This window comes from Cottoperca gobio, unplaced genomic scaffold, assembly GCF_900634415.1.
Source record: "Cottoperca gobio unplaced genomic scaffold, fCotGob3.1 fCotGob3_30arrow_ctg1, whole genome shotgun sequence".
Lineage (NCBI taxonomy): Eukaryota > Metazoa > Chordata > Actinopteri > Perciformes > Bovichtidae > Cottoperca > Cottoperca gobio.
The window spans coordinates 720,430-734,699 of NW_021166920.1; the positions used below are offsets into that span (position 1 = coordinate 720,430).

At 43.5% G+C, this 14,270-nt stretch overlaps 1 protein-coding gene across 1 annotated transcript; it reads right to left on the minus strand.

Annotated features, from left to right (window-relative positions):
* Positions 1 to 2,104: 2,104 nt before the first annotated feature.
* stx10 (syntaxin 10) lies at positions 2,105 to 13,465 on the minus strand. The gene is made up of 9 exons (XM_029427303.1): positions 13,381 to 13,465; positions 12,793 to 12,868; positions 11,627 to 11,720; positions 10,872 to 10,966; positions 10,027 to 10,089; positions 7,740 to 7,841; positions 7,116 to 7,222; positions 6,148 to 6,242; positions 2,105 to 4,151 (listed from the first exon to the last, which is right to left on the minus strand). The coding sequence occupies exons 1-9, from the start codon at positions 13,413 to 13,415 to the stop codon at positions 4,075 to 4,077; spliced, it is 744 nt and encodes a 247-aa protein (XP_029283163.1). The 5' UTR covers positions 13,416 to 13,465; the 3' UTR covers positions 2,105 to 4,074.
* Between the last annotated feature and the right edge of the window lie 805 nt (positions 13,466 to 14,270).

Below are 14,270 nucleotides of genomic sequence, written 5' to 3' on the forward strand. Positions count from 1 at the left end.
AGTCTACTGATGTCAGAGAAAATACCCGACCTCACCCCGCGACACACACACACACCCCTGCCGTGTTCCCCCGCCCTTCCCCCCCCCCCCCATCCAACCAATCGCCCCGACGCCCCGCCCCCCTGCTCCACCCTGTGTACATGCCAGTGTTTCCCCCGTGTTCCAAGTGCCAATAACTTTGTGAATTCCTAACTGTGACCCAGTAATAAAGATTTAATTGCACATTAACTACTGTAAAGAGAAAAAGAAACCAGACTGATTAAAAATGAGGACAAATCTGAATATCTTAATAAAAGGTTTTTAACAAACAGGACTGACCTTACTGCTGTGTTGAGTCTTTATTTACCTTCATGTTTCAACTCATTTTGTTCCATTTAATATCTTGTGAAATTGTGCAACAGTAGCGCAAATATAAGTCAGAAACTGACGCCGATATGTTTGCAAACATTAGCCACAAAGTGTTTTGTTGCGTATGAGTTTTAACTTTTCATTTCTATGAAAACATTTGTGTTATTTCTTACAAAAGCCACATCGTGTCACTTTGAAGGTCCTGGAAGTTTTACATGAAGAGATTTAAGAAACATCGAGAATCAACTCAGCTGTATGAGCTTCATCATAACATTAAATATCGTAAGATTTACACAATGTGACTTGTTTCCCATTTGTCACCTTTAAAATGATTTTAAAAACTGACTGATGGAGTTGGTAAGTTTGATGATTCCAGAATAAACCAACGACACCTGATCGAATATCAACATCAATGTTTACTTGACTCGACTTGTGAACGTGTTTCTACTTTCAAGTCTCGGATGTCAGAATTTCCTTGAATGCATCCAAAGACTCATTTTCTAAATGTACTTGCTTGGACCTGAACAAATCCAAATGTCCAGTCATGCGCACGTTTATGATTTATTTTCAGATGCTGTGGACTCCAGTCGCAAACTGTTTGAGGATTTCAAGACTACATTTTTCTAATATCGGGAAACTTTGTCCTTAAACCTGTAACAGTAAAACCCTTTTCAAATTGGCAAAATGTTCTTGTTATTTTGTCCAACGTGTCCCGTCAGGGTGGTTTTTGACTTTTTAAAATAAAAAAATAAAAAAATATATATATATACATCTCATAGGACTTTTTTAAATAATTTGTTATGCTTTACTTTACTATGATTTCTTTATGGATTACTAATGTCATTTTCTAAGACATGATATACTTTGATCTTTTATGACATGTTTATGGCAAACTTATGAAGTTGTATGATTTCTCCTGACATACTATAGTACACAACATATTGGGAGTTTGACACAAAATGTTAATAGTCTTATTATAGTTATAGTTATAGTTCAGGGACTCGTGCTCGTTACACGCCGCTGCTCTCAGGATGTGATGATGTTTCCAACTCCTGTAACATCTGTATTTCAGATGAAAGCTTCCACCAAATAGCAAACCACAAAGGGAACTGGATAAAACGTCGAAACACAGATTTATTCATGTTTAAAAACCCATAAACGAGTCTTAAAGTAGAAATGATCAGGATTAAGAAATCACATTCAGCCGCTTCAAGTTGAACAAGTTTAATGAAACTTCAAACCCAACTGAGCAATTTCAAAAATGTACAGTTGCCAGTAGGAAAACAATCGTATCCAACTCAGTTGTCAAAGCAGCAACAGCTGCCAGGCAACATGTATTCTTCATGGAGTGAACACTTGAGACACTGATCAGCAGAGCAGTGGATGGAGAAGTGATGTTTAACTGCTGTGCTGTGCAGACACGTGCCGTCTGGCATTACATGCCAGCATTGTATGAAATAAAATGTATGTTACAATAAAACAAGTCATTGGAGAAGAGTCCTTGTGTCGCGGTTTCAAAGCAGTCAGAGGTCAGTCCCCCAAATCCACCTGGAACACCAACAAGCTTTGCTTCATTTTTAAATTCATAAACATGATTTTAAAGCCTTTTATTCAGATGGCAGGCGACGATGAGTCGTAACTTTTTAGAACAATAGACTTTAAAGTGTTGCTATGCTTCATAAATCTGTTAAAAACGTGCAACAAAATGACTTTTAACCGGAAGCATCTGAGCTCGATTGTGGAGATTAAACCAAGACAAAGAAACGTATTCATGAGATTTGCTAAATAACAAATTGACTTGCTTTAATGTGACTTTTGAGATCAGATTAAAGTTTTGTCTCAATGCTTATACAATAGGCTGTTCCACAGAAAGTCTTTGAGACTCAGATCTGGAAACACAGATATTACAGTATCATGCAGTAAATGCAGATGTAATCCAAAGAGAGAAGCACCGACAGCCTGACAGCCATTATGGAAATCCTTTTGTTACAAGATGCCTTCACCTGCACAGACCTGCACTCTGCCTGCAGAGGTCTGGGAGTGGAAACCACACAAGTGCTTCATTTATGCTGCAGCCGTTTTCCAAGTATTTAGCACATTTTCAAGAGGGAGCGCTTGGATATGTAAAAGCACACATGAAAAATAAGATTAGACGAGCTCTGGCAGTGAAGGGGACTCGATGAAATCCATCCACATTAAAACCCTGGGGGGGGTTTGACCTCTGAACTGCTTTGGAAATGTTTCAGGAGACATTTCATGTAACTCCTTATTTCACAATTTCCTTTAACTGAAGCAGGAAAATAAAAGCAGAAGTGAAAAAAGAAATCTGGATCACACGAGATTAAAAATAAACTTGATTCTGCATGAAGCCTTTGTACAGGAATTATGTCCCTTAACACAAAAATGCAAAGCATTATACAGCACTGCAACACACCCTTGCATGGGTAGAGTTACCTGACATGACACAAAGAAATAACATGACCCACAGCCTCCAGCAGAGGGAGCCGTGAGCCTAAAGCTGGGCTGCCCGTGGAGACATCCTGCCCAGCAACTGTTCCTCCTCTCATTAGCTAAAGCTTTTCAATAAAACAGGCAAACCCATTCGCTCTGAGCCAAGGTTGTCTCTCATCACGCAGTGAGAGTAACAAAGCCTCAGCCAATCGTGTGCTGGACATCCTGCAGGGGCTGCAGACCTGACTTCACCTCAGCGAGACGGATCTCAATCGGGGTGGGAAATGTCTGCTGGCCAGAGCGCCAGGAATCTGACAAGTGTCCAGTGGAGCAAAGCCAACGTGTAGTGTCAGGGATGGGCAGCCGCCTGCCCGGCCTACAGTGAGTCTACAGGTTTCTGTTTTCACCACAGCAGCTGATTTCAGAGCAGACTCACTGAAATCAGCTGCTGTCTGCTGGACTGGAAGGACAACCTGCAGATTTCTGGCCGACTGCCACTGCTGATGACTATACTTGGTGGTGATTTCCCACTCTGATTCACATGTAGGCACATACACATACTGCACATTCCACTATATAAAAATATATTTAAGGCAACACTGAAGAACCCCGACCCAACCCCATGTCCTCCCTCCCACGCTGCTCCTGTCTGCTTAAAGCACAAAGAACTGCATCTTTATGGATTCAGCAGTTAATAAAACCAGATTTCCGTCTTTCCTTTCACTCCTTCTTGTAAAGGCCCCTTTAAAAAGAAAACCTTTTGGAACGACTTGCTTGCCAAATAGATCCAGTTTGTGATTCACCATCATTCAAAAGTTATGACTTGACGATGAAAACAAGACGGTTTTGTAGTTTTGAAGAAAAGGAACTACGATTGAAGAGCTTTTGTTTCCTAACATTACTGCCACTGGACAGCTGTTGAACATCTAACGTATAAACGCTCTGCAGATTTGTATTTTGACCCGACAGCAGCAGCCTCCTGTCCCTCCCATTGAGTACCATTATTTTCAACAATAACTGAAATGCACCAATGTGAAATACGTGACACCACCGGGGTTCCCCGTGTGTGAAGTTTTCTCTCTCTCACTAGAATCATTAAAAGCAGAGAGAAGCCGGACGGTGTCCTAACTTCTCTCTGCAGGCCACCAGTTTCTCCTCAGTGGGAGGAAAGGAAGGGACGGGGAGGGGGGGAGGAGGAGAGAAACATCCATCTTCCTGCATCTGTCCGTCCTAACGGGGAGGAGACGGTGAACGAGAGGTCGGAGGTCACCGGCGTCAGAGAGCGAAGAAGAGGATGAGCACCACGATCATGACGGTGACAAGCACGCCGATAGCACACCACTGTCTCCGACCTGAAGAGCACAGCGTTAATAAATACATGTTATACGTTGTATTATATGTGTTGTGTAACTTTTCAAGGGAAACTTTCAACCTCAAAATAAGAACGATCCCGACAAACATAAAAAATGCTTTAAACCCTTAAAATGGCACAAAAACTTACTGGAATCTCTTCAGTGAACATCCTTTTTAGTGAAAAACAATCGAATCTTTAGAAAGGTAATCATAAATCATAAAGTCCCCCCTGCGTCACTAAAAGATAGATCAATAAGAAATACGAACATTGTGTTCTTTCTTGTATTATGACTCCTGTATTTTATAATCAGGCTCTATTCTTCTCTTCTCTGCTGATAGCAAGTCAGACATTTTTAAGACATGTCGATAACATCAACTTACTGCGAGTGTTTTTAACAGCAATCCGTAATCAAATTTTACGTCGTCCGCTCTCTGTCGATACAGTTTGACGTTTTCCTTTTGCTTCTTATTAAACCTCAACTGTCCCCTTTGCTTCCGGCCTTTATGCTAAGCTAAGTTAGCCGACCAATTGTCAGAAAGGGAATAAGCATATTTCTCACAGCCGAAATAAAGATTGAGTGAAATGAGACGTGTGGAAACATCACATGATGCAGTTATCCTGTGATTCTACTCTCCAGGTTCACTTGGTGTGATTATCCACTAACGATTACATCGCAGCAGTGGAAACTAGACACAGTGTCAAAAGTGACTATACATATTGTGCATTCTAAGGAGCAATCAAAATCATAAATCATTTCCCTGACACATGGTATACTCTTTCATTGTTATGCGGATGATACCCAATTATATCTATCAATTCATGATTTGTCCCCCTTTAATTATGGGGTTTCTTTTAGGAAGGCTTTCCTTGTGCGATGCGAGGGTCTAAAGACAGAGGGTCTGAGAACAGAGGGTGTAAGGACAGAGGGTCTAAGGACAGAGGGTGTAAGGACAGAGGGTCTAAGGACAGAGGGTCTGAGAACAGAGGGTCTAAGGACAGAGGGTGTAAGGACAGAGGGTGTAAGGACAGAGGGTCTAAAGACAGAGGGTCTAAGGACAGAGGGTCTGAGGACAGAGGGTCTAAGGACAGAGGGTCTGAGAACAGAGGGTCTAAGGACAGAGGGTCTGAGGACAGAGGGTCTGAGGACAGAGGGTCTAAGGGCAGAGGGTCTGAGAACAGAGGGTCTAAGGACAGAGGGTCTGAGGACAGAGGGTCTAAGGACAGAGGGTCTAAGGACAGAGGGTCTGAGGACAGAGGGTCTAAGGACAGAGGGTCTGAGGACAGAGGGTCTAAGGACAGAGGGTCTGAGGACAGAGGGTCTAAGGACAGAGGGTCTAAGGACAGAGGGTCTAAGGACAGAGGGTCTGAGGACAGAGGGTCTAAGGACAGAGGGTCTGAGGACAGAGGGTCTAAGGACAGAGGGTCTGAGGACAGAGGGTCTAAGGACAGAGGGTCTGAGGACAGAGGGTCTAAGGACAGAGGGTCTAAGGACAGAGGGTCTAAGGACAGAGGGTCTGAGGACAGAGGGTCTAAGGACAGAGGGTCTGAGGACAGAGGGTCTAAGGACAGAGGGTCTGAGGACAGAGGGTCTAAGGACAGAGGGTCTAAGGACAGAGGGTCTAAGGACAGAGGGTCTGAGGACAGAGGGTCTGAGAACAGAGGGTCTAAGGACAGAGGGTCTGAGGACAGAGGGTCTAAGGACAGAGGGTCTGAGGACAGAGGGTCTGAGGACAGAGGGTCTGAGGACAGAGGGTCTGAGGACAGAGGGTCTAAGGACAGAGGGTCTAAGGACAGAGGGTGTCGTATCCTGTACAGTCTGTAAACACTGAGACAAATGTATAATTTGTGATATTGGGCTATAAATACATTTGATTAGCAGTAAAATCTGCAATAAGTTTGGAACTGACAGATTCTCCAGATTTCATTAAAAACAAAAGCATTCCCCGACATGTTTGTGTTGCATCAGAACTAATTATAATCAGCAATTAACTTACTGCTGGTCATGTGAGACACCTTCTCCAGCTTCTTCAGGACCGAGTCCATGCGGGACGAAGTCTGGTCCATCTCGTCTCCAAAATCCCCCAACATCCTGAACACCAAGAGGAAAAGAGTTTAAAAAGACACTTTTAGCAAAAGCTCCAAAACACTACTGTGAAAGCATCGTTCACGTTTATCTTTCTACTCTTTAAAGATGAAGATGTTGAGGCCAAACTAAATCTATTTAGACACTTAAACCAACTTATGATCAAGCCTTCGTATCCTGCAGACATTACAGCTCTACAGGATATTATTATTATCAGATTACAAGCTAAACCTCTAAAGGATTGCTCGCACCCCTGAAGGCCACAGTGTGTATTACATCCCACAGTGTCAAAGTGTTGACACTAAAGAACGTTGCTAATCGTGGAGCCGGTCCGAGTGTGAAGGGTGTGTGTGTGTGTGTGTGTGTGTTTAGTGTGTTTGAGTGCAGTACTGAAGACGATCCACTAAACAAGTCCGGATCCTGCACAGTAACAGGAAACATTTAGACGAAATTCAAAAGTCGGGGATGTTCAGTTCTACCTCCAATGGAGAAATTAAGAGCACTCAAAGAAATATAAAATAGAGGAAATGAGGTCCAAAGCAAAAAGGTTTCATTATTCTCACTACGACGCAGTAAAGATAAAACTCTGCACACAGTCCAATAAAGGGGTTACAACTCGAAGGAGAAGTTAGAGAGGAAGAGCTGTTTGTACATTTTGAGATGATTAAAGGTCAGAAAGAAGACACGGCTTCAGTGTTTAAATATTAAATATTGTCTGTGTTTGAGTTCCACACACATTTGAAATCACCCCGAGAACATCTTCAGGATTTTAATTGCACTGATCTACACACAGTGAGGGAAGCTCTGCGATGCAACGTCATCGAATTGTTTGTGTGGAGTTATGCACGTGTGTGTGTGTGTGTGTGTGTGTACACTCACACGGCCTGCTCGTCGAGCTCGTCCCCGATGCGTCCCGACATATCTTTGAGGACTCTGATGCTGCCCGACACCAACTCCAGCTGCTCATCCTGGTCCTGCACGATGAGCTGCACACACAGAGTTACTGTTAATCCTCAGCATCATTTACTAACACACACACACACACACACACACACACTTAACGTTACACCTATATTTAACCCTGTTGCACTTCATTCACAGCGGGACACTTTGTGAAGCAGACGCAGATCTCATCTGCCTCAGCGGGAATCCTACGCTCTCTTACGATGTCATGCTTTGATCAAATCATCCTCATCTGTTAACATCACCGAATACAAACCAAACATTTCAACCTTCTCAAGATTCACTCTGACAGTCGGGATGCTCTTCTGTGGTCGTTTATCAGAACACTCATTTTAAACTGCAAATGTTTGAAATGGCACATTAGAGGTGGAGACAGTTTTATAAACTAATCTTCCTAAGTTCCTCTTGTCATGTTACATTTTGTATCGCAATACAAATGCTAAATAAAGTCGAGAATATAAGACTTGATGAACAAGATCTCTCTCTTCCTCCTTGTTCCACTCTCTTGTTCTCCATCTTCCTTTTATTCCTTCTCTCTACCTGCTGTTGTTCCTGCTGCTCCTGGATGTATCTGGAGTTTGCAGAGACCAGATGAGCCTCCAGACCTGTTGACCTGTCTTGGCCTGTTGAAGTCAGCAGAGCCTGGACACACACACACACACACACACACACACACACACACAAGGCATGGGGTTATAAGAGAAAACTAAAGTATGTATTTTAGTTGCACAAGCAGGTCTGTGGTTGGAACAATGTGACTCTTTGCTGGAGCTGCAGCTACGACACTTTCTGAATCATCAGATGCTGCAATAATTAGATGATTTTAATATCAGATGTTTTAAGAGTTTCCTGCAGACGTGTAAGAGGGAAGCTAGAACTGAATCAAGCTGTCAAAAGCTATGAGATCACTTAAAGCCTTTAGTTTGAGTAATAATACAATTATTTGATTATCTTCTGTCTTTCCCTTCATTCACCTGAATGTATTCTGTAACCTGTGTCCTCTAGGTGTGTGTGTGTGTGTGGTGTGTGTGGTGTGTGTGTGTGTGTGTGTGTGTGTGTGTGGTAGGGAGACATATTTGATGCATCCTTATAGTTGGGAGGTGATTTAAAATTAAAGTCTAACATACATGTTTTGTGTATTCTACTCAAGTGGGATAAAAACTTTGAAAATTAATAACAAATATGTTAAAAGGTCCCTGAAAATGTGGATAATAATATATTTTTAATATTACTCTGAAGAGGGAGATGACATTCAGCAACAGTCTCTGAGATGTTGCAGTTATGTTACAGAACAGCGTCTTGGATCATTTTGACACTGGTGCACAAACATTTTACAGATAAGTGGTGGTGCAGGATGTACGAGTGGTGGTGGTGCAGGATGTAGTGGTGGTGCAGGATGTAGTGGTGGTGGTGCAGGATGTACGAGTGGTGGTGGTGCAGGATGTAGTGGTGGTGCAGGATGTAGGAGTGGTGGTGCAGGATGTAGTGGTGGTGCAGGATGTAGTGGTGGTGCAGGATGTAGGAGTGGTGGTGCAGGATGTAGGAGTGGCGGTGCAGGATGTAGTGGTGGTGCAGGATGTAGTGGTGGTGCAGGATGTAGGAGTGGTGGTGCAGGATGTAGGAGTGGCGGTGCAGGATGTAGGGATGTAGGAGTGGCGGTGCAGGATGTAGGAGTGGTGGTGCAGGATGTAGGAGTGGTGGTGCAGGATGTAGGAGTGGCGGTGCAGGATGTAGGAGTGGTGGTGCAGGATGTAGGAGTGGTGGTGCAGGATGTAGGAGTGGCTGTAGGAGTGGTGGTGCAGGATGTAGGAGTGGTGGTGCAGGATGTAGGAGTGGTGGTGCAGGATGTAGGAGTGGCGGTGCAGGATGTAGGATGTAGGAGTGGTGGTGCAGGATGTAGGAGTGGCGGTGCAGGATGTAGGATGTAGGAGTGGCGGTGCAGGATGTAGGAGTGGCTGTGCAGGATGTAGGAGTGGCGGTGCAGGATGTAGGAGTGGCGGTGCAGGATGTAGGAGTGGCTGTGCAGGATGTAGGAGTGGTGGTGCAGGATGTAGGAGTGGCGGTGCAGGATGTAGGAGTGGCGGTGCAGGATGTAGGAGTGGCGGTGCAGGATGTAGGATGTAGGAGTGGCTGTGCAGGATGTAGGAGTGGTGGTGCAGGATGTAGGAGTGGCGGTGCAGGATGTAGGAGTGGCGGTGCAAGATGTAGGAGTGGCTGTGCAGGATGTAGGAGTGGTGGTGCAGGATGTAGGAGTGGCGGTGCAGGATGTAGGAGTGGCGGTGCAGGATGTAGGAGTGGCGGTGCAGGATGTAGGAGTGGCGGTGCAGGATGTAGGAGTGGCTGTGCAGGATGTAGGAGTGGCTGTGCAGGATGTAGGAGTGGCGGTGCAGGATGTAGGAGTGGCGGTGCAGGATGTAGGAGTGGCGGGTGCAGGATGTAGGAGTGGCGGTGCAGGATGTAGGAGTGGCTGTGCAGGATGTAGGAGTGGCTGTGCAGGATGTAGGAGTGGCGGTGCAGGATGTAGGAGTGGCGGTGCAGGATGTAGGAGTGGCGGTGCAGGATGTAGGAGTGGCTGTGCAGGATGTAGGAGTGGTGGTGCAGGATGTAGGAGTGGCGGTGCAGGATGTAGGAGTGGCGGTGCAGGATGTAGGAGTGGCGGTGCAGGATGTAGGAGTGGCGGTGCAGGATGTAGGAGTGGCGGCGCAGAGTTTTTGACCTGAAACCTCACAGTTCTGAACGCTACATGACTCCATGTAACTGTAATTCATTACATTCTACCCAGTGAAGTGTGTGTGTGTACTCTGTGTGTGTTTAAACATCGTCCAACCTCTCGGTTCTTCTTCTCTGCCTGAGCCACAGCAGAAGGGCTGGACAACTGATCCTTCATCTCCTGCACACACACACACACACACACACAAAATTAATTTACATCTCTCCCTCCACTTTGTGTCAGCAGGCTCCGTGTCGACAGCTTCATCATCACCTCGCTGAAGCACCAAACAGCATCTTCTGTTTGGTTAGATGTCTATTTTAAGGACGACACATTTGCCTGGAAGACCCATGTAGTAGAAACTGACTCATATTTTCCATCGTGCCGACAGCGGGGACATTGATTCAGTTCAAGTAGGCGCTGCAGTGCTGACAGGTGTTGATGGATAATCAATAACAAGTCTGCTTACAATAAAAACTAACAAGCTACTCTGACGTCTCCTTCTATACGCTTCATCAGACCCACAACAGAAGCCTTGCAGGTCATGTTCGCGTGATTCTCCTCCAACATGGACACTTGTAACCATCGGTTACACCTTTCTGTGCAGATTCTAATATGTTTTCTCACGTAAAGCATAAACTATAGATCCCTTAAATGTATTTATTAAAGAATTGGGAACAATATGCACGGAGCGCTAACATTTAGTAATGGAAATATACATTTGAGCTCTCGGATGGCTTCACAGTTCCTAAATTGCCAAAATCATTATTTATCTGCCGACATGGATATATCTGTGATCGACTAATAACAGAAAACATCAGTCCAGCTGATTTATCATTCTTTAATGGACTTCATTAAATACCTGAGAAATGAACACACATACACAAAAAGATTACGCAACATCCCAATTTATATGATAGAAGAATCAATAAATTAAAAACTTCATTTGAGTTGAAGTTTACCTGGACAGACTTCTTGGTGCGCTCCACGAAGTCTCTCCTCTCCAGAAGTTCACTGTCTCCCAGTCTAAACTTCCCGGGGTTCGACTCCACGATACCTGAGCCAGTTAAAGACCCAACACACACACACACACACACACACACACACAACTCTGCAGCACTTTTCATGCATCTATTAACAGCTAATAAAATGTAAATACAAAAACTGAATGTCTCTTCGTCATTTCAGTCACAAGGAAACATGCTAACGTTTTAACGGCTGGGGAAGTTGTGCAGTTAATTGTTTTTTAAACGACGGAACTGAATTATGCTAAATGTTGACACGTGTATCGTGTGTCTGGAACATGTCGGTGACGTCTGCTGATAACGTGTGAAACTAAAACAAATCAGTTCTCTATTAAATTCCTGGTGAAGCTACTTATATAAATATGAATGTATAAAAGCAGGCGAGTGTCTCTCCTGTTATAAAACATAATAACCACGAGTCACAGCAATAAGAGGTTTAACCCTTTAATGGAGGTTGTGTTCCCTCATCCCGTAAAAACTATATTTAACAATAATAAACGAGGATGATTCTAGAATACTAAATAAATCCCTTTGCCTTGTGATCGCGCTCGTGTGGTTCGAGTCTTCAGAAGGTTCCTGACTAAGAGGAGAGCCGAAGGTGAGAGCGACACAAAGCATCTGTTTGTTGTACACATAAGTTCAGTCATGTGAAGATGTGGGTTGTGTGGAGGGAAACAGATGTTAAAGGATACTGATGGTTTCACTGAGGTCCTCCAGGTCCCAGTCGATGGCCCTCAGACAGTTCCTCAGTTCATTGGCACTCCAGTCCAGCTCGTCACGACTTACCTGAGAAAGCAGAACGCAACAGACGCTCGCTGACCATACGTACAAACAGTCTCCGTACAAAGTGTTGGAGATGTGGGAAGGGATGCGTTTACACGACTCCAGCTAAAGACTGTAACGTATGGATTTATTCAGCCTGGGTCTATCTGCATCCTCGTACAATTTCATCTGCTATAAATAGTAATAGCTCTCACAGCACTCTTCTACTAATACTTATGTTGTGGGATTTCCTGTATATACGACATAACATATGATGTGTATTACTAATATATCCAATAACATAGGACATAAGAAGTCATACATTTAAAACTAAACACTATTAGCTTATTTCTATGAGTTGTTGTATTGTAATTGAGTTTATTTACATATTTGCAGCATGTTTTATTTGTCTGTTGGTGACTTGGTGATTATTCCCTTGCATTTCATTTGTTTGATGTGTGTTGAGCTTTCTTTGCAGATAGACCCAGGCTTTAGATCAGGGGTGTCAAACGTACGGCCCGCGGGCCAAAACCGGCCTGCCAGAGGGTCCAATCCGACTTTGCAAAGTGTAAAAATGACAGAGAAGACATGTATACATTTACAAGGCTTAACTTTAGTTTGTATGGCGTGGTGTCCGTTCAGGTGGTCAGGGCTACTACAGATGTGGAACTGAATTTAAAACAAGTTGTTTTGATCATCAAGTAAAAATACTATATTGTTCAGTTCCAGATGCCTGTGACTAAAAGTGTTGTGCCTTTGTAGACACACTGTGATGTGTATGTTGTAACGCACACGTGTAAAAGATCAACTGGAGGCAGAATATTGTTGAAATTGCACTTTTTCTTCTTAAGAAATGTCGGGTTCATAATGTTTAGTAAAAAAAGATAGTTCATGAAATGTGTTTTCAGAATGTACTTTTTGGCACTAAAACAAAAACATTTGATGTTGTTGTTATTTATAGGTGATGATGCTGTGATTGTACTGGTCCGGCCCACTTGAGATCAAACTGGGCTGCTTTAGATGCATCCATGTACACATGCCTCAGATTGTGATGAGGAGGAGGAGGAGGAGGAGGAGGAGGAGGAGGGCTGCTCACCTGTGTCCCTTCCTGCAACAGTTCCTCCCATCTATCAAACAGGCCCCGAGCACGAGAGAGGGCCTTCTGCACCTCCCTGGACACACACACAAACGCACGCACACACAAACACACACACACGCGCACAGAAGCACACACACACACGCGCACAGAAGCACACACACACACACAGTTAGCTGGTTGACTTCACCCTACAGCTCTGCAGCTACGCCCCTCGTTTAACCAAAACAAACACAAGCTAACATTTCGCATCCTTCCCTAACTTCGCAAAATGCCTGAGAGCAAAGTCCCAAAGGTGCCTGCAGTTTTCACTGACTGTCAGCTGAACCAGAAGCACATGTCAGACATTACTCGGAACGGAAGCGACTCTCTTTTCGTCTAAACAAACGTCAACACACTGAGCAGCTCGGCGCAGCTTGTAGCGCGGATGCTAGTTAGCTTAGCTAGCTTTAGCTTTAACTTCGCTAATGTAACTTTGTCTTTGGGGAAAACACCAACTCGCTGTCAAGTTAAGCTTTGAAACATGTACTTGGTTGAGTCAGCTTGAGATATTGCTGAGTTTTAGGTCTTAATTTGTACATTTCTTACCCCTTCACAACGAAAAATGGATCTTCTATCGACATGATGCTTAACGTTACTTCCTCTTCACTCCAGGCGCATGCGCACTGACCAGATAGAGGTCAAACTTTTTTTAATGAACCGAAAAACAGAATAATACAGATTTAATATATTAAAACATACAGATACATTGTTATTAGTCCAATTAGAGAGTAGTTCCACATATTGCTCAACATCCTTCACTAATTGTTAAATGTACATTTATGAATAAACATTTTGCCAACAGCATTATCAAAGTAAAATAAAGAAAATGTTTGTCTTTGTTTCTTGGTTCTTTGAAGAAACTAACCGCCACATGTTCCCATGATGATGCAAAGTCTTTAAAGATATGATCAATGACAAATCTGCAAAGAATTTCTTGGTGTGTCAGAATAGAAGTAAATCTGTTTCTGAATATTCATCATAGAAAGAAAGCAGTTTGTGTTTATGCCTTTTAAAAATCATAATAATAATAATTTCTGCATGTAGTGATTGGCAGGGTAATATTTATGAATCATTTTGGGGGACAAGAGCCAAACAAATGGTCTCCAGTGAAACATTTGAGCCTGTAAACAATAAAAAGTAAAAGTCCTGAATTAAAAATGTTACTTAATTAAAAGTACAGAAGTAAAAGAAAGCTATGTATCATGCAGAATGGCTCAAGACAGCGTGAAGCTTTGGATAAATGGGCTTGTTGGGACTGAAGAGGAGTTACTGGTGCACATCTGTATAAGATTAGTCGGCATGGTAAGGTCTACTGTATGCAGCCGCTGCCTGTGTTTGCAGTAAATTGCCGTAAGATAGTTTACACAGACAGAAAGCAACGCTCTGCATTTATACAGTAGAGTACAGGATACAGTAGACTAGTCGGAGCAGAGGGA